At 45.7% G+C, this 21,134-nt stretch overlaps 1 protein-coding gene across 5 annotated transcripts in view; it reads right to left on the minus strand.

The window, feature by feature from the left end:
* Positions 1-673: 673 nt before the first annotated feature.
* Positions 674-21,134, minus strand: part of DLG3 (discs large MAGUK scaffold protein 3) — a 54,633-nt gene continuing 34,172 nt past the window's right edge. For 3 of the 5 annotated variants that reach the window (XM_043458629.1, XM_043458633.1, XM_043458634.1), the window contains 10 exons: positions 12,528-12,704; positions 12,233-12,308; positions 11,314-11,413; positions 7,689-7,730; positions 6,113-6,163; positions 5,563-5,664; positions 4,926-5,098; positions 4,426-4,535; positions 4,002-4,093; positions 674-2,931 (listed from right to left, as the gene is read on the minus strand). In XM_043458629.1, the coding sequence (XP_043314564.1) occupies positions 2,825-2,931; positions 4,002-4,093; positions 4,426-4,535; positions 4,926-5,098; positions 5,563-5,664; positions 6,113-6,163; positions 7,689-7,730; positions 11,314-11,413; positions 12,233-12,308; positions 12,528-12,704 (1,030 nt within the window). In that variant the 3' untranslated portion in view covers positions 674-2,824. Of the gene's footprint in view, positions 2,932-4,001; positions 4,094-4,425; positions 4,536-4,925; positions 5,099-5,562; positions 5,665-6,112; positions 6,164-7,688; positions 7,731-9,435; positions 9,482-11,313; positions 11,414-12,232; positions 12,309-12,527; positions 12,705-21,134 lie in introns of all 5 variants that reach the window. The other 2 variants (XM_043458630.1, XM_043458631.1) reach the window with 2 other exon arrangements.

Consider the following 21,134-nt stretch of genomic DNA (forward strand, 5'->3'; position numbering starts at 1 on the left):
TGTGTGAAAAGAAGCAGCCTGCAAACTGCCACGTGCCCGAAACAGCTAAGGAGTCATCCCCACTGCAGTTCAGCCCCCACACAGTCATCGCTCTAGACTTGAATCACAGCAGGACAACCTCAGGCTTCTGCACGCGAGCTGCAGGGACATCAGCCAAGTCACAGACACCTGCTCCAAGTGCTCCTCCTCTCAGCAGAGGGCTGCCAGAATGACTGACACCCTGCTCTGCAACCTGGTCCCATCTCACCCTTGGTTCCCCTGCACAGTAACACTTTCTGGTAGCTGGGTTTGCTTACCGTATTTATTACTCGGATTTCTGCTGCTCCCTTGGCTCCTGCTTTCTCTAACAAATGTCTGTGCTGCAAGTAGGCACCTCCTGTCTTGTGTACCTTTGGCATTTTGCCCCAAAGGACGCGGATGCCCTCCACACACACCTGGCCAGCAGTACTGGAGGCAGTGTTTGGGGGCGGGGATAGAAGACTGAGCATACAGCCTTCACAAAGGAACTATTACAACCACAGGAGTCTAAAGCCATCCAGAGGAAAACCTGACTTGGGCAGCTGATGGTCACTAGGGAGAGAGCCTTTTGGCCCCCAAAGTTTTGGGGCATTTTTCCCACTGCTCTGCCCCACCATCCCCTCTCAACTACTTCAAGAAGGTCTCTGAGCCACAGTTCATCACAACTATCATTTATTAAAAAATATATGTCTCCTTGGAAGGAACACTGGTCAACCAACTAGTGTCATGCTTGCTTTGAATCTCTGCTTTTCTTCCCTGGGAGGGGTAGAGGGTTGAGCATCATTCAGACTACATCACTTCACATCAGAGAAATCAACAACATTCCCAGCTTACCCCCTCCTCACCAGAGTCATCATCGGCCACCACTTCACCCCTCCTGCCTTCAATCCAGTGCACTGCCCAGGGAAAGCTGCCACCCTTTCTTCACCCACACTCTGGGCCCCAGACTTTACACTTAGCCTTGTCATGTTGGTAGGAGAACTGTTAACAGATTCCCTAAGTTTGGATGGTAGCACTCAAAGCATCTTCAACACGTGTTGTTTGCAGTGGTTGTGACACAGCGGGCTAGGAAACAACAGACTCAACCCTAGGGTTGAGCATATCCACTCTCTTCTCCCCTGTGTTGTGCCTCCAGTGTGGAGCTGAGGGAGGCATGGTGGCTTCAAAGGAGCACAGTAGGGTGGCATGGGGCCTGAGCCATACCTGCCACCTGCATTTGTGGTCAGAGAAAAAAAGTCCCTTGACCACAATCACTGCCGTATGACTCTGGGAAAAAGCAACAAAGCTTCACATCTCAACAGTAAGTGAATCTTAGCTCTATAGCTCAAACTGACAGCATTAAAAGTCTACTTTCTTCTTGAAGAAACAGTAAGCTACCAGCTTTTACTGAGGGGGTGGGGTAGGTAGGGCATATGAAGCAGCTGTGGAAAAAACCCAAATCAAACTTCTCATCACGCGGCTGGCCAAGCTCAGGGCTCTCCCACTGTCCCAGCACAGGGCTGGACAGCAAGTGACTCCCCACCCCTGCCAGTGGGCCCCATGACAGGGCCTCAGCTGAGCCCAGCACATCCCTGGCAGGTGAGCGAAGGGACACATTACAATAGGAGCCCCGGCTCCTGTCAGTTCTCACCTGCTCCCCCTTCTGCTGATGGGACAGCCCAACCCGGGTCACGTAGTCTATCACGAGGTCCGGCTCTTCCAGAACATCATGAGCCTTTAGAACACAGTCAAATTGGATTCTACGCATTCACTTAAATAGTAAAAGTAAAATTTGGAAGAATGAAAAGGCTGACACAGTAGCACAACATGGTTTTGGTTTAACAGCAGCTTAAAAATGAACAAAAAGGAAACCTCTCATGCAGACACATCAGGTGGCATAAAACAATCGGCAATTTAATATGGCGGGAGCACCGTTAGCCATTCTCTGGTTCCCCACATGTGGGCCTGACTTGCCCCGAGGGCAGCATCGGCTCTAGGGTCATGGCTCCAAGCATCTGACCCCCGGGCAAAAGTCCTTTCTTACTGTCCTCTGGCTGATCCCTCCTAGAGAAAAGCCTAGCTCTCAAGACAATGACCAATGTGGGTGCCCTCAGTCCAGCACTTACTACCACTTTCACTTCCTCCCCAACCAATTGGGATATAAGATGCCATCTGATTAGAATATGAAAATTAAAGCATTTCTCTAATAACACAGTACCATTGATGAAGTCTCCATAGATTTTCTAGTCCAAATGCGTGTGAATATATATATATATTATATGAGAGAGTATAATATATATATATAATAATTTCTATATATTTTATATAAATTACATATATATATCTATATATAAATAAGATACTTTCTGTCGCCATGACGCCGCGCTGTCCTGAGCCGCAAGGCCACATACAGATCGTAGCAAAGCCCGGGAGCCTCTCCTCATGTGGTGTGAAGGGCTCACTTCACAAGCCGCGCAGCTGTCCAGTCTGTCTTTCCATCAGTCCTCCTCTCTTCTCTTCTGCTTGGTTTTTATGAAAACAATGAATCTGATGGATTTGCACCTGTGCTAGTGCTTGGGAAAGGTTCATGCAGGAATGGGCACAGTCACATGATGAGTGAGATGGCATCATCCCAAAAATTAAACTGAAACAAAACAAAAATTTAAAAAAACAGAACAGGACTAGAAAACTTAATTTTTGGACATATCTAAAAAAGGGGACAAGAACAGTAGTCATTTGTTCTCCCCGTGGGGACAGGAATGAAGAGGGAGGAGGGAAGAGGGACTTGATTTCTTCTGCTCACAAGAGAATGGTTGGAGGGGATTCTTCAGAGTTTTTCAGGGGATGGGACCCAAATGTAGTGCCCAGACTGGTCCTCAATGATTTGTTTGATTTTGTTATAAATCTCTTCCAGTGAGTCACCCTGTACAATGGCTGAAAAGGAAAACAGAATTATTATTATGGTCCACAGCAACCCCTCAAACCCTGACAGTCTGGTCCATCCCAACTAGCCCACAGTTCAGCCCAGCTTGTTCACTAGGTGGCAGTCCAAGAGCCTGGGACAGTGGGGAAACTAGCAGGCACTCAAGGCCCAGGGCTTGAAGTCAACTTGCTGAGACAGTGACATTGGCGGCAATGAGTAGGAAAATGTGTTGCTTTAAAAAAATGTTTACTGAGCACCCATTAGATGCCAGACCTTGCAGTTCGTACTGCTCTTGGATGCCATAAGGCCAGCAGCCGGCAATTCTGATGCAGCCTCATGGGAGGATTTGGAAAATCCTGGTTATCCAGAGCAGGAGTTGCAAGTCACAATTTCTGGCAACATGCAGTGCTCCTGGGGCCATCACATCTGCATTATGTCAGAGGTCAGCCCAGCAAACAAGGACACAGTTGCTAACAGAAAAGGGAGCTCCAGTACCCAAGGTATGCAAGAACAGTTATGATTCCTGTGGCCAGCTAACCTTGTAGCATCACCAGCTAGAGTTTACTCAGCACCAACCTGCACACATAGGTCACCATACTTCAAAAGGTAAGCAACATATTACACAGAAACCTTCCCAACCTTTAAGGAACTGCCCTTCTAAAGTAGGTGACCATATAAACATGCACACATGTGTGTGCACACACTGACAGAGAACCTCAACACCACACCAGGGAACCATCATCATCAACAAACGTTCACTCAGCATGTAAAACATGCAAGGTGGCCATTGCTGGATGGGGGAGCCTGGGGGGCGGGGGAGGGAACCAAACTAAAACAGGGAGCTATAATCTAGGAAGACATGAAGACAGAATGTACAAAACAATCAAAGCATTTGGTGATGAGGTTGAAACTATAAACTGGCTAAACTACTCCGGCTGGAGGGTACTCGAGTACTTTGGAAATGCTCGAGCTCAAAAGCAGCCAGAAACTGTGCCAGGCATCTAGGCCTCTTGGAAAAACCTTACAGAATAGGTGTCTGCCTGTTCCCACATTACCCCAGCTGCACAATGGGGAGACTTACCTGTGAAGTATTCTCCAAACTCCTGCTCCAGTTTCATGGCTTTGTCATAGATCTTATTTGCTTGTTCATATGTCTGCCTTCGGTTCATTTCCCTTCCAAAGATACAGAAGAACATAGTACCAAACTAAGCTCTATGTTTTGACTAACATAAAGGGTTGCTCCAGGCTCCCTGGAAAGCTGCTTAGCTGCCCTCCGAGAGCAGTAGTGGCCCAAGGCTCAACATCTTCCCCAAACTTCTAGGTCTGAAAGCTCAACTAGGGGTACAAGCATGAGGACACAAATCCAAAGGAGCCCCCAGTGAACAGAGAGGGACAGAGACTTTCCACTGAGTACACACTGGGTCTTACCCCTGCCCAACAAACCACTCGATTTTTATTGCCTTTCCAGAGCCCTCTCCTAGCTGAGAATCTCAGCAAATACTTACATAAGCGCTTCAATGGACTTGGGCTTGATGAAAATGGCAATGGGGTAAAGTTGCGATTGCTGCAGCCTCTTGATAGCATTGCCAGAAACATCTAATATGCAGTGCTTGCCCTGAAAAAGAAAGGACTGCCATCAGTCCACCTAGTCCCCATCTACCCATGACGCTGACCCCAACATCCACCTGTGGGAAATGTGGGGCCACCTAGAGAGGCCTGGAAGATTCTACCTCTGAGGTACCCAGGCTCCACATTTGGCTCCTACTATCCAGAAAAGGCCACATCTGTAGATGCAAGCAGGGTGATGCTCTGGGGTGAGTTGCACAGAGGAGAGAGACATCTCCAACCAGGGGCTGGGAACATGCAGAACGGGCGCGGCTTTGGTCAGCACTGCCACCGGCTAGGCTATGTGCTGGAAGGACAAGGATCCATGTGGCACTCTGGCAGGAGCGTTTCTGTGCTCCCTTCAAGGGTAATTTTGTAGGGCGACCACTTCTCTCCTTACCCTCTCTGCAACTGCCCTCACTGACTGGATGCTGGTCCCATAGAGATTGTCGTTGAACTGGCCTGCCTCAATGAACTTGTTGTCCTGAATATCCTTCTCCATCTGTTCTCGGGAGACCACAAAGTGGTAGTCTTGCCCATCCACCTCATTATCACGCCGAGGCCGGGTAGTATCTGCAGGAAGAGAGGAAATGCTCTGTGGCACAAGGACAATGTCCTACCTCAAGCCACCGAGGGCTGACTTGTTCCCCCCGCTGCAGGGCCCCCAAGTCACTCCAGATGAATGAGGGAAAGAGGCTGGGAAGAAGTTTATCTTGCCTATATCTCTTCTAATCACCAGGTTTCACACACACAAGGAGCTATCTGCTTTAGCTTCAACTGGACCAGAAAGATGGGGTTTCCTGGGCCAAGATCTGGCAGAGAGATGGTGACAAACGTGGTACAGGAGCCAGCAAGCCTAACAAGCTGTCCTAGCTTTGGGGGAATATATGGTTGCCTAATCTCTTCTGGGGGGTTGGATGCATCCTATTCTCAGAGATACCTAGAACCCAGCTACAGGCCCTCTCTATAAAACATGAGAGCAACAATAATTCCCAGGGCACCAACGCCTCCCTCCCAAAGACACCCTGGGCTCTCACGTGGTACACAGGATCCAAATTTATGTGGAAACTCCGAAATTAGGTCATCGTTGACTCTGTCCTTCATGGGGCCCAGGATGATGACAGGCCTTGCATAGTGAACTGGAGAGCGAGCATGGATACAGTCAGTGAGGCCCTCACCAGATGGCCTGACCTCCCTCCTTGTCTGCCTAGTGCAATGAGGTGCTGGAGCCACTGCTCAGACAGAGCAGCACATCTTCAACCATTTTGCCTTTTAACTACAAAGACATCAAAGAGCCTTTAATTTGAGAATATCTAAGTCCAAGGCAAGTATGAAATCAGAAGCGTCTCCCTTTCCAACAGATTCAGGAGAAATCTGTGCATGGGCACCAACAGCTGAGCAAGGTTTTTCAGAGCAGCCATTGAAGAGAGGGACCAGAGCCTCTCTTTTAGCAGCGGCCACACACCCACTGAAATTGACCTTCACCATCTCTCGTCAATCTCTCCTCTGTCTCCATGGCCAACCACTGGTTTGGGTCCCATGACTACCAGATTAGCTCAAAGGCAAGACTCTCAGAAGGGGGCTTACTTTCTTGCCGTGTCACTGGCTCATATGACAGAATAGCATCCTCCTGTCCTTCTGCAACAAAAATTAAAGACATGTTAGCACTTTATAATCTGCCTCCTTGTATCCTCATCTCCCTACAACATTCACTGCACCCCAACCTCTACCTGAAAACAGCCTTGTCAACTGGTTCTTGCTAACAACTGTGCTGTGGGCCTGTCTACTGCCCACTGGAATGGAAGCACAGGAAACCATTCATCACCCCTAAGACAGGAGTCAGGAGTCCTGTTGTTCAGCAAAATATAGCTGAGCAAAGGAATATGACCCAGAAGCCATTAAACCTCCACCAAAAACCACCCCAATGTCCCAGAACTCTTCTTATAGGTAACAGTCAGCTCTGCTCAGTTGCCCTCTTGCTTCAGAAAGAATCACAGGAAAAGCTTCAAGTGACGGAGACACACTGCCTGTGTCCCTCATCTGCGGGCAAGGGAGTCAGGGCACTCGTGCAGGTCCCCAAAGCTGCAGCTGAACTTTACCCTTTTTAGGGTCTGCCTATTTCCCTACACTGGAAGAAGCACCCAGAAAAGTGGCACAAGGTTGGGCTAAGGTCCCCAGTGCCCTTTAAGAGCAGTACTGAGCCCTGCTCGTCCCACACAGGAGAGCTCCGTCTATCCCAGCAATGATGAGGGCTTCCTAAGACAGTCACCAAGCAACTTGGTACTGGGTACTGCTGCTGCTGCTAAGTTGCTTCAGTTGTGTCCGACTCTGTGTGACCCCATGGATGGCAGCCCACCAGGCTCCCCCATCCCTGGGATTCTCCAGGCAAGAACACTGGAGTGGGTTGCCATTTCCCTCTCCAATGCATGAAAGTGAAAGTGATGTTGCTCAGTTGTGTTCGACTCCTAGTGATCCCATGGACTGCACTCTACCAGGCTCCTCTGTCCAAGGGATCTTCCAGGCAAGAGTACTGGAGTGGGTTGCCATTGCCTTCTCCAGGTACTGGGTACTAGGAGGTCCCAGAGTGACCGATGGCAGTGCTAGGGAAGGCAGCGATATTTGCATCAAGCCCTGGGATGCCTTCTCAGGGCCTGTAGCTACAACTCCTAAAAGGCCAGTAGTCCCAAACTTCATGGGGTTTGAATTGTGGCTTCTCTGGCCCGGTCACAGGATTTCTGAAGGAAACCTGAGCTGTCACCTGGTCATTTAGCCCAGTAAAAAGGCAAAGACACCAAGCTGTCACCCAGGAGGAACTAGTGACCTGGAAAGGCAATTCAGGACAATATCCCCCGGGAACCATTCTCCTTTTGGTCTCTGAGTAAATATGTGAAACTGGCAGCACCTACAGCCCCAAGTGCCTACAGTAGGGATGCTTCTAAGTCCTGGCCAGAAGTGCAGGGCATATATTCTATCCTTTAATCCACAGCCTAAACCCCATCCCACAGGGACAAAATGGCCACAGCATTTCCAGGATCTCCAAGTGTACATGGCTAAAAGAAGCACTAGCCTCTGAACAGATATGGCAGCCATGCAATGCTGGAATGACGATGGCTGGGCTATGTGGTAGAGCTACATGACATGGGGAAGAATGACACACACTTACTGGAACTGCTTTCGCTGTCACTGGTGTTGGATGTCACTCCCTCTGCAAGCCAACAAGAAAGAGACTCTGATTCAGAACACACCACTGAGAGGTCACACGCAGCACAAAACTCAAATGCTCCAAGAGCCGGACGCTGAGCTGCCAACCAAGCCAGGTCACGGGAGGCCTGCCACATCAGGCTACCAGCTGGGAGGTGCAGCTCCAATCCTGAGACCCTGGCCACCTCACACTTGTCCCCAGAGTGCTTTCAGTCTTCCAAGGCCCTCCATTATAGACTATGAGCTTCCATTCTTCATCTGAATCAAGAGAACTGACTTGGACGGTTTCCAAATACTTCCTCAGAATGCATCTCCCAATGCTATCAATAGGAAAGGAAAGGCAGTGATAGTAGCAAAGAGGAGCCCAGTGAGCAGGCTGCTCTTGAATTTCCTCCCCAGATAGAACCCCTGAAGAACAGAACTGTGCGGTGCTTCAGGACTAGGAGGCTAAGCACTGGGCTGGGTGAACAGTCACCAGGGAATGACATGTTGGCCATCTGGTGGAACCAACAGCCCTCCTGCAGTCGCAAACCCAGAAGGAGGGCTCAGCCTCAGTGGTGAAAGGGGATGCTCCTCCATCCATGAAAAGACGACAAAACAGAGACAATAAATAAAGAAGAATACATGGAAGATAAGATGATCCTCCTGTTTCAGACTGTTGGGACCCACCCATATCTGAGTGGGCAGAGCAATCATACTCACAGGAGACACAAAGCACAGTTTGGCCCAAACAAAACGCACTACTCCCAAGATGACAGCAAATGGAGATGAAACATGAACAAAACAAACTATGGAGTGAGGCATTGCTCGTTTCAGCCAAGATGACACTGTTCCAGACTGTGATATGCTGTGGCCCCCAGGAAAGACTGGCTGAGTCACCACCCATGCTAGTTCCTGAGTAACCCACGGAGGAAGCACCTTTACCCTCATGCCTTTATTATTCATGGAAGGAGAGTATCTGCTGACAGAACCCACCGGGCATGGCCACATGTGTGCACACACGCACCTGTGTGCACAGCAGGGAGGATAAGGCCCTGTCATCTAGGTCCCTTCTTTTTTCAACTCTAAGATTATTTTCCAGAGGTGAGAGGATGGTCAGAGTTCTCCAAACTAAAGCACTAAATATACATAGTCCATAAAACGCTCTTGAGACCCCCCCACCCACTCAGCCCCTTAGAGACACTCTGGAGAGCCAGCCTACACCATCTGCTGAGGGCCCTGAACCTGCTGGGACATCCCAGATGTTTGCTGGGTAAAGGGCTTCACAGCACTATCACCCCCTGTTTAGACAGACTAAAACAGCGAAATCTTAAGCCCAATTCTTTAGTGCTGTGTCACTGGGAGAAGAATACAGCAGGCAGGCACCCCTCACCTCAACAACAGGCTAGAGATGAGCTTAGTGGTCACCCCTGGAGAAGCACTTGCTGCCCCCCTCACTTGTAAGGTGGAATGCCAAGGCAGCTCCACACCATTTCAAGGTACAAAAGGAAAAAAACAGACATGAATGATAGGCTTTTATTATGGTACCAGGGATCCAGAGCAAAAGTGTGACATTCAGAGCCACTTCTACTTCCTCCTGTGGTGGTATCCATTCTCACAAACTCTCTCACTGCCATCCCCTCCACCCAACCCCACGTCCCTTATACCCCCAACCCCAGCATCTCCACTCATGCCAGAAATACAGTTAACAGTATGTAAGTTTGACTTACTCAGGTTCTTTGCTCCATAATAATCGTCACTTAACCCAGGGAAGTCCTAATTTCACAGACAGCAGAACAAAGAGGGAGGGAGGGAAGAAGGGAGGGAGGGCAGGAAAGAATTGGGGAGACGAAAGAAAACAGAGAAAAAAGACAAGGGGAAGGAAGAATACAGAGCCAGGTGAGCATCAGTGACAGAAGTATGAAATACCATGAAGACCTATAGCTACAGTAAGGTTAAGAACTTTGCTACAGGAAGAATGTCCTGGGTCAGATAAAATGCCTGGACTTCATGCTGCCCAATTTGCTGCCAGAAGGCCTCGGAGTAAATGACCTCTTTGAGGTGGTCTAGAGCCTACACAGGCTGACAAGACAGACAGGTGACTTACCAAGGCTTGGAGTACCTGCTTTGACTAAATTTGTAGTTACAGAGCCATTTCTGCTTTGCCCCTGAAATCATCGTTTCCCTTTGAAGGTGAATGAAAAATCAAACATCTATGTGTGGCAGAGAGGCAGGTACAATTATCATCATCCCAAGGAGCTTCCCAATACTGACTTGCTCTGTCCAAACCCTTCAGGGAAAGCTTCATGCAGTCTGAGGTGTGGCCTTCCAAGCTGACATGAGTTGTGCAGACCACAGGGGATGAGCTCAGCTTCTGAAGAATAAGCACTAGGCAGTTTCAACTCTTATCTGACAGCCAATTCCCTCCCCCATTCAGCTAGGCCACTCAACAGTGAACTCTCCTAGGTTGGGCTCAGTGGGTAACTTTTGGAATTTGTCTGGTGAACTGTGGTGACCTCACCTTAGGTCTCTATCTCAGATCGCCTTCTTATTGAGCTCCCCAGGACTGTGAGCCCTAATCTCCATCATGACAAGGGCACCCTTGTAATCTACCAGCTACCACCCCAGACCCACGTTTCCCATGACCACGAAACACGCTGGCCTAGAAAAAGGACATTCCCTTCCAGAACTAGGTTCCTGCTGTCCCAACAGCCCAGGACAGAGGTTTACAATTCACCATGAGCCACATGAGAAATATTTCAACAGCCTGACCTGGTGTTTAAGGTTAGGGTGAGAGCAGTTAATTTCTGAGGTATATGGCAGAAAAAGAATATTTCTCAGCGTTGCAAGTTAGCTTAGCCCAGCTTTATGGCCTTTTCTACCAAACCAGTTTTGCGTTTCTTCAATAAACCTTTATTTGGACAGTGTTAAGTAATTCCTGTTTGGTGTCAATTCCTTTTAGCAAGAAGGATTTTATTTTGAAAGCTGGCTCTGTAATCACTCTGGGAAGACAGCTGAGTCTGTTAGAGCCATGTGAACATTCTGTGTGCAAATGCACATGCATGTAATTCAAGAACTAGGCCCAACTCCGGGTGTCCAGATAAGAAAAGGCTCTTCTCTTGACACAGATGAGCAAAGATAAGGGAAAGAAAACACAAGCGAAAGAAGCCGGGAGAGCAACACTGAGTCCCTAGACTTGATTCTCTTGAAAAAACATTTTCTAAACTTGACACAGTAGCTGGTAACTGCTCATCAGCACCAGAGCAGAGCTCAGCCTGGCACTCCCAACACTAGTGGTGCCGGGACTTCCCACTGAGCCCCCCTGCAATCACTTCTACCTCAGAGCCTCCAACATCCTTTCAGAAGGAAGAGTTGGACAAAAAAGACCCAACGTCGCCCTGTACAGACCAATTTCTACCCTGACTCTGCAAATACGCAGGTACACACACACACACACAAACATGCATGCACACAATGGACGGATGGACACGCGTGTGTGCGTGCGCACAAACACACACACACAACACACTTGCCCAGTCTTCAGTGCAACTGAGGCAGAGAGGGTGGGGCTGTGGGTGATCTGCTCTCTGTTCCCTGCTGCTACTTACGTTCCTGTCCGCTGCTCTCCTGGGCCATGTTTTCTTTGCTCTTGTAAAATGGAAACTTTCGAGAGAGGCGGAAACTCTTTTTACGTTTCGTTTTGATCGACTGTGAAAGAACATGAAGATGGAGGGGAAGGACAGAAGAAAAAAAAAAAACAGAACAATGGATTTTAAAGCATGCAAGAAAAACTAAAATGGAGACAATGGTGAGCTAAATAAAAGACCACCTCTCACAAATGGAATCTATGAGATTAAATGAAAGTTGATGTAAGAGGAAAAATTATGTTTACAGGAAAATGTTGTAGGGATGTTAGAGGTTTCTACCTAATCCAGACTCACAGCACTCACTGGTACATCCTAAATGACAAAGGTCACTGTAGCCTCCTGGATACATTCCCTAAGGTGCCACTGATAAACAAAGAGCCATCTACTCCATGTCTCTCTTCCCTCTACTGCTCCGGAAGTTCTTTGGCCTGTGAAGCTCACAGAAGAAAAGGGGTGAATGGATAGAGCCCTCATGCTTTGTTTGGTCTGGAGGGTGGTCGGAGCTCTGAGGATGGCCTTCCTGGCTGGATGATGAAGCCAGGCTCTATTCAGGGTCCCCACGGCTCCGAAAGGGTCTACAGCCAGGGAGACACCCACAAATGGTTTCACATGCCCCAAGAAAGACAGTCTTCCAGACAGTGCAGCTCCAACACATCTTCAGGAACCAGTTACCCAGCTGAGAGGAGTAACCCTGGCTGTAGAGTTTGGATGCCCCCTTTCTCTGCTTTCTGAAAAGCAGTCAGTATTCTGATAGGACAGAGGCAGCACCCTGAAAAAGAGATATTCTTTTGTGCTCCCCAGTTCTCTTATCCACCAAACAGATTTCAAGTTTCTTATGCCTCTTTACATATGGCTGACTTCCTTGGGGATCCCCACTTACCCTGTTAGATTCAATCATCCCCGTCCTGGCATGAAACTTCACGGTTTTCAATCGAGCCCTTTCTTTCTTTTCCACCCTGTGTGGGAGTGAGAAAGAAGTCCTATTACTGCCAGTGCATGGTCTCAGCAGCCATCTTTGGCTCACTGAATCATAATCATGTCCTGAGCACCAATTCAACACCAAAAAGGAGTAATAAAGCACATCTACTGTTCTCAAGCACTTATAGTATAATAGGTAAAAAAGAAATACCAGGAAGAGGGTAAAGAAAGCCTCTCTCATGATTATGACAACTCACCTCTTCTTACTGGGGATCACACCGATTTGCTCACTTTCTCCATGTGGGGTCACCAGTCTCGCCTGCCACCACTCATCATCAGATGCATTAATGACGTGTAGAATGTCACCATAGGAGAAGCTGAGACCTTGGCTTGGCAGGCAGCTGTCCCGAGTCCGGTCATAATCAAACAAGGCTCTGGAAACGAAGTAAAAGATGAAGTTGTTGTCTCAACCCTAGATGGATGGAAGGGTGGTTGAGGATGGTGGAGGAAGGCCAACCCAAAGAGTCAGCACAGACCCAGCAGCGTTATAGCAGACCGGAAGGAATCCTGTGGGAGACTGCATCCTTCTTTCAGTCTTGACAATGTAAATATTCTATTCTCCCAACAAGGTACGTAAGGGAAAAAAAATCTTTCATGACTCCCATCTCCTCCCAGCTTCTGGACATGAAGTGAAAGTCCAAAGCAGAACACCCTTGCTGGTCTTCTCCCTCAGATGCATCCTCCAGAAACAATTTAGCTCTGCCAATGGGCTGTCTCAGTTTACAACAAATCTTCAAAAATTACTTGAAAATAGGACATAAATGTTAACTATAATCCCAAACAATGAATGGTAAATGCTGTAGAAATACAAAAGAGAAAAAGGCCCTGGGTTCTGTGGCAACAAATCTAAGGCTGATGTTGACCCACACAATGATAAACTTGACAAGGTCTGTATAAATAAGTCTCCCAATTCAATTTCTTTCTCTCTCTCTCTCATGTATAGGAAAATGGAGGCTCAAGGAAGAATAATTTGACTGAGGTCACACACCAAACTAACCTGGGATAGAACCCAAGTCCTCTGACAAGACATGTGGAATAAAGATTAAATGGGAAGGTAGGAGAAGGTGGGAAGAGAGCTATACCATCTAGGCTTGAAAAGAAAAAAAAGGTGGAGACCAGCTAGGTTGTAGGTGAGTGTTATGGAAAATGAGGTTGGAAATAAAGATCTGGGGCAAATTTTGGAAGGCCTTGAACAGACCTGATCCAGTGACCTCTGAAGATTTGGGAGTAAGGAAGTGACACATCAAAAGAGCCTTAGAAACATTAATCTGACCTCATATATGATCACATACTGGGAAAGGGGGTAGATTTGAAGGCAAACTTAAACCAAAGCTACAAGCTCAATCCTTTAGGACACACTGCTGACTCCTGCTCTGGAGAAGCTGGTACTTGACAGCAAAGCTCCCTTGCTCAGGGAACAAATCCATCTACATGAAAATATCTACATTTCTCCTCCTCTGGATCTCTCCTCATATGGAGTCACCTCAAACGGGTGAGTGAGAAGTTTGTATTTTTCTACTTGCAATCTAGGCTGTCTTCATATTCTCTGTTAACATCTTTTCTTTTTTATTAGTTGAAGGCTAATTACTTTACAATATTGTAGTGGTTTTTGTCATACATTGACATGAATCAGCCATGGATTTACATGTATTCCCCATCCCGATCCCCCCTCCCACCTCCCTCTCCACCCTATCCCTCTGGGTCTTCCCAGTGCACCAGGCCCGCGCACTTGTCTCATGCACCCAACCTGGGCTGGTGATCTGTTTCACCATAGATAATATACATGTTTCAATGCTGTTCTCTCAAAACATCCCACCCTCGCCTTCTCCCACAGAGTCCAAAAGTCTGTTCTGTCTCTGTTAACATCTTTATACACACAGCCGAGCAGAGTTCCCAGAACTAGTTCCAAGACTTAGACTTCTACCTGCAGTATGGTGGTATGTGGCTCAGCTGGAAGCTGCAAAGTAAAACATAATATTTCCCCATGTGCAGGCCAGCCCAAATGAAATGGAGAAGGTTGTAAAACTGTGGAGTGTGAAATACTGTTGTTGCTGTTTAGTCACTAAGTCATGTCCAAATCTCTTGCATCCCCATGGACAGTAGCCTGCCAACTTCTTAAAATGCAATCCTTAAGAAATCATTGTCAGATTACTTGAAAATGAAAATACCCGAACTTTGACAAAAGACCTTTGTATGTGCGTGCTCAGTCATGTTCAACTCTTTGTGACCCCATGGACTGTAGCCCACCAGGCTCCCCTGTCCATGAAATTTTCCAGGCAAAAATACTGGAGTGGGCTGCCATTCCCTTCTCCAGGGAATCTTCCTGGCTCAGGGATTGAACCCAGGTCTCCTGAATTGCAGGCAGATTCTTTACCACTGAGCCACCAGTGAAGCTCTCAGAAGACCTTTATCTCCCTCAATTTACACACTCAAAGCTATAAGGAGAGAGGTCAAGGTCAGCAGGTTAAGGAGGCACTCCATCCCTAAGGTTCTTTCTGGGCTTTGTGTGACAGAATCAAATCTGAATGCATTTACACTGCATTCAAAACTGAGTGTCCTAAAGCAAGGAAGGTATTCTGTCAGAGGGTCCTCTGAAGAGGTGCATGGTAAAGACCTTATCCTAAGTGACAATGAGAAACACTAAATGTCATTCTGAGCTTCAAAGACTAAAACAAATGTAGTAAGGAAAAGAACAGAGCTTGGATTCAGAACAAATCAGTTTGGAGAGGAAAGGAAGATGTTTAAGTGAGTTAGGAGAGATTAGGATGAGGTTCTAGAAGATTAGAGGGGAGAGTTGACTGGTTATAAGTTTAAAACATAAAAGGGACAATCCAAAATATATTTTAGCACCTCACAGAACTATATTGATATTTGGCAATAGCAGTAAGAAGCTGAAGTACATATGGTAAAGTGGACATAAATGTTTTGTGGATGAGGAATCCAATTATTGGTTATTGATTAAACATCTGAGATTTAAATAAAACTAACTTACTTCTAAAATGAATTTCAGACACTTTACAATATTAAAACACATAACACAAGCTAAGTAAAAACCAAATAAGTACAGATCCAAGGCAACAAGAATGCCAGCAGTTCCCACTGCAGTGTCAGGAATGGAACTGTTTGACTTGTTTTTTAACCACAGGCATGTGTTCCTTTTACGACTTTCAAAAAATGTAAGTCAATTTTAAAAGGAACTGCTTTCAAATTTTTTAGGTGTTTCTTTTTCTTTTCTAACATATTTCTAAACAACTGCTTCTTCTTGTTTGTTTTGTTTTTTATATTTTAGGCATTATGTATTGGTTTTCTATAGCACTCACCCATCTTTTATCCTCTGCTCTCCCAACTTAGTTACATCACATTTTTTTGGTTAAACAATATTTAATTTTACATTATGACATAAGTGGTATTCAGAGATGACTACCCCTCCTTTCCTATAAACTTTTTCTATTTTTCTTCCTGGTGGAAATAAATGCCTGATTTTTCATTTGACTACATTTGTACATCTGTATTATTTTGTAGTTCTGTTATTTAACACATAGAAAGCTATTTAAATTTACTATTTCTGTTACAATATTTGAAAGCAAGTTAAAATATTTGAGAGCAATTACCTTTGTGTAGCAAGAAAAGGGGTAAATAGGCAAGGGTTTTTTTGCATATGCTATTGTAATATTTGAGATTTTTAACTATCCATATACCTTAATTTCATTAAAAATTAATATAAGCTCATTATAGAATATCTGAAAAATAGAAAGCCTAAAAAAAGAAAAATCACATTTAATGTATCTTAGAAGTAACTCTTCAAACTATTGTGGTATTGTATAATATTGTATAATAAACACATAAATCAAAAAACCACATATTTCACTAAGTTAAAAACATGCTATCTATACACTATTTTGCAACCTCAGTTATCACTTGAAATTGTTTCATTACTATTTGAAATATCATTGACTATTTTCCAAAACTAATATTTTTAATGATGATACAACAACCTATTCTTTATTTTTTTTTATTTTTTTCCCAATTATTTTTATTAGTTGGAAGCTAATTACTTTACAATATTGTAGTGGTTTTTGCCATACATTGACATGAATCAGCCATGGGTTTACATGTGTTCCCCATCCTGAACCCCCCTCCCACCACCCTCCCCATCCCATCCCTCTGGGAACAACCTATTCTGAAGGATATCCATTAATTAAGAAAATATTTATCATCATCTAACATGACCAGATACCACTCTTCTAGGCACTTTTAGAAAAAGAAAAAAAAAAAAAAAAAAAAAGGCACGGGGCAGGGAGGAATCAATAAACCAAACATCTGACTTAGTCATTTACTTCAGATGAAGAACATGTTTGGCTCTAAGTTTCCTGGGAAACAAGGAAAAAAAGTTAACTTCCCAATAAAATGTGGTACCTGCATACTATCTCATAAATTTGTGAATGAGAAATACTGAACAACAGAATGGACAATGCCTTTTTTAAACCATGATTTTGTCAAAAACATAGCAACACAATAGTTGTATTTGAAATTCTGAACTACAATATCATTCTCAGTTGAGAATGTAAAAGGTGAATTAACAAGAATTTCTTTTTCTATCAATTGGAACTGCAAATGAGTACAGAGCTTTGTAGAACATCAAAGCCTCAAAGGTCATTTCATCCCACTTGCTATCTAAGAAAGAAAATCCCTTTGATATTCTCTAAATTTCTTTTCAGTGCAAGCATTTAATGAGTCTCAGTCTTTCCTAGGTCTTCTCTACCAGGCTAAACATTCAAAATTCTTTCAACAGTCCTTCCATTGTCGTGATCTTGCTTTGTTTTCCAAATCTCTTCCTGCTGAAATTTTGTTTGACTAAGAGCTGGAAAAGTTTCTCACAAACAATGAAAACCAGTCCCAGAGATGCACAGGGCCTCATCTAGAGTTGTTTGGTGGTCAACTCATAGACCAGGGCTCTTAAATCTCAGAAAAAGTCTGTGAGGTCTAAGTCAAGGTCACATTTTTTAAAAAAGGAAAAAAAAAGCTAACTGTCCACTTGGCTATGTCTGGAAAATACCTTTCTTCCATTATTTACATACTCACTGACTTTAACTGGCAGCACTGTGTTTGATCGACGGGAGATACAGAAGCAAAATCAGTCTTGGCCTTGTGCAGTGTGTTATAGCGAGAGGCACAGGGCAGGACAAACCAAGGCCTCAAAGTCTTCGGAGGGAGCATAGGTCATATCGAGCTTGGAGAATCTATGAGGAAGTGTTGACTTTTGAACTGGGCCTCAACAGGGTTCAGGTTTCAAAAGACAGACAGGGAGAGGCCCTTCCCGTGAGAAGTAACAGCATAAGCAGAGACTCCGAGGCAAGCAGCCCAGGGTGCGTGCTGGGGTCACCAGTATCCACGTTTGGCCACACAGCAGGGCATTAGGGAGAGCAGCAGGCCAGGGCCTGCCTGTGGACAACCTGGAGTCTAGCTAAGGAGTCTGGCATTCATTTAGGAGGCCTTTGTGACTGACTTCATTGCCTCTGCTTTCTTTTTTTTTAATATCGTTACTGGGCTAAACTTTTATATGGAAGGCAATTCACTAAAAGAATAGGCCTGAGTAGTAAAGTGAAACCACCTTTCAAATGACATACATTTCATGTAAAGGAAAAAGTATGTAAATCAGCCCTAGCCCTTAATAAACTTTGAAAAAATATCGACTACCTACCTAAGATCTTTAAGAAGCATGCTAAACTGTAGCCATCTAGCAGTAACAGTCTCTCTTATCAACAGCCTAGAAACATAAGGAAGTGACAGGGATTGGCACCTTGTTACAAAGGCTTCCAGTCAGGCTTGGTAAGAGGATCAAAGGGCACCTTTCTCCACAACAAGAATATATCCTCCTGCCTGCCCCTTTTTATCCTTAGGGCAAGCACTCAGGAAAATCACATGCAATAACATACCACCCCTTTTAAATCAGACTAAACCACTGTTCCAGAGCCAAAAATCCTACACATGCAGAGCCCAGATGACACAGCGACCAACCTTTCCAACCTCTGACTCAAACCAAGGATGAGCAGGAAGGAAAAAGTAACACCTATGTATCTCTGGACACCGAAAGAAAGACCATAATTAATGACTCTGTCACCTTGGTCCCATCTCATGTGTGAGCTTGTTGACAAGAGACTGTGCTGGGAGACTAGAAACCTCAGCAACTCCTCACCTTTTCTGGTCTAAATAAAAAGAATTTCATGGGGGTCTCCAAGTTAAGGACTGGTCAGGTCAGAAGGAAACAGGAGAGAACAAAGCTTATCATCCACAGCCTAAGAGCACAGCAAGTGGTCTACACAAAAGATTATTCTTCAACCCTGGATATGTCCATGCACCTCTGTAAAGCAAAGGAGAGCCACTTGTCAAATATCATGGCCAGGCCAAAAAATACTGACTTGTCTTAAGAGCGGGTAAAGAGCATGTCCCAGGGAAAATGTGGCACATAAAAACAGAAAGCAGGTAATGAAGCCACCTTCTGGAACCACGACACACCAGCACAAAAAGCAGATGCTCACTTCCCAGGGTCTGCAGGTTGGAGTTCCCAAGCTAAGTTTCAGCACATCAGCTTTAAATACCACTGCCTGTGACCCCATGGATTGTAGCCTGCCAGGCTCCTGTCCATGGGACTCTCCAGGCAAGAATACTGGAGTACGTTGCCATTTCCTTCTCCAGGGGATCTTCCTGACCCCATGGATTCACAAAGAGTCGGACACGACTGATCAACTAAGCAACAACAACAAGAGCTGCCTACAGGGATGATGTATGCGCTCTAGGGGACTTTGCCTAATCTTCTTTTCAGCTGGGACCTCACTGCCAAGAGGGATAGCAGAAACATAATCAGCTCAAAGTAAACAGATTACTAGGCCCAAAGTCTCTGCAGTTTAGGTCCTAAATTTTAAATTTTGGGTCTGAAAGATTCAGAAAACGCAAAAGCATCTGGCCCAGTCACCCCTGTGTGTTAGGGAATAGGAATGCGAAGAAAATGGCAGGAAACTGGTCAGGCAGGTTTCTCAGAGCAAACAACAGCACTTCAGCCTCAAAGGCAAGTAGCTGCTTCCGTGTGCTCACCTAGTAGTGTGACCACCTCTCTGTCTGTGACTCCAGCCATCTGCCTGGCCTGGGAGGCTCTGCCTGTCCCCTCGAAGTTCCCAAGCTAAGTTTCAGCACATCAGCTTTAAATGCCACTGTGTTTCCTAAGGAGAAAGCATCATCAAAGGTCTTGAAATATATGTTGTTTAAGTGGTGATCTTTCAAATAGTATCCCCTAAGAGATGCCCACTAACTTCCCTGGTAGTTCAGTGGTACAGAATCTGCTGCCAATGCAGGCAGCTCCTCTGGGGCATAACCCAAGTCCCACCCTTGTCTGTGACTGTGCCCGCTCCAAATTTCCTTCTTTCAAATTCATATTATGTATTTAGCAGTGATCTTTCTTAATATTTTCTGTTTATTGCTATTTCATTCTTGTAGTTTTTTAATCTTTCATATTATATCCCTTTGGGGGATATAAACCATCAGCCCTTTGAGGACTAAGGCCATGTATGATATTTGCGAATGTGATTAGACTAAGCTGGGGTAGGGAGCACAGAACACCCTACCAGTTACCACCCCCCAACAGGTTCTTCCATGAAAGTAAAAGTGTTAGTCACTCAGTCGTGTCCAACTCTTTCTGACCCCATGGACTACAGCCCACCAGGCTCCTCTGTCCATGGAAGTCTCCAGGCAAGAATACTGGACTGGGTTGCCATTTCCTTCTCCAGGGGATCTTCCCCACTCAGGGACTGAACCCAGGTCTCCCACATTGCAGACAAAGTCTTTACCATTTGAGCCACCTGGGAAGTCCCATGTTCTTCCACAGTATTGATATATCCCTCCCATACCAGTTGGGAGATTCTGCTTTCTTCCTTTGGTCAGCGTTATGGGCTGAATATTTGGGTGCCCCACTTTCAAGTTCATATGTTGAAGCCCTAACCCCTAATGTGATGGTGACTGGAGGTGGGGCCTTTGGGAGGTAACTAGGTTTAGATGAGGTCATGAGGGAAGGATCCTCATCCTAACATTACTGCCTTTATGAGAAGAGGAAGACAGGAGAGACCTGGCTCTTTCCTCAAAACACACTCAGGAAAGGCCATGTGAGGACACAGCAAGAAGGTGGGGGGAGTGGGGGGCTCAACAGAACCTGAATTTGCCAGAGCCTAGAACTTGGGACTTCCCAGCTCCAGAACTATGAGAAATATATGGTTGTTGTTCAAGCTACTCAAGCCTATGGTATTTTGTTGTAGTAGCCCAAGCTACCTGAGACAGAAAGTACCTGATAAAAGGCAATATTACTTAAAAGTTGAGCAGCCCCTCCCTTACCTGGTCCATCTAAAGGATACACAGAGAGCTATGAGGTGGCAGTAATTCATCATCCCTTGACCTTAGCGTGAGAGTCAAAGTTTCTAGCAGCTTCTGAAGAGCAACTCAAAACCCCAAACTTGAGTACTTAAGTAGACACAAGATGGGCCATCACAAGAGGAGCAAATGCAACTGGCAGCCAGTCAGGAGTCCCTGGCACATCTTGAAGAAGGGAACATGGAGAACAGGGAAGGACACTGTTCTCCTCAGCCTGCCTCAGGATCTCAGGCCTTAGAGTGCAGTTATGAAGTTAGAGGGGCATTGACAGATTCATGATGTGTGAATATTCAGGGTTCACAGCACCTGTTGGATCAGCTGAGGTGATGATGAGTCTAGGACTGGTGTCTGGGGTATACGACAGGCAGTTCCAGAATCACTGATACATG

This window comes from Cervus canadensis, chromosome X (assembly GCF_019320065.1).
Source record: "Cervus canadensis isolate Bull #8, Minnesota chromosome X, ASM1932006v1, whole genome shotgun sequence".
Taxonomy (NCBI): Eukaryota; Metazoa; Chordata; class Mammalia; order Artiodactyla; family Cervidae; genus Cervus; species Cervus canadensis.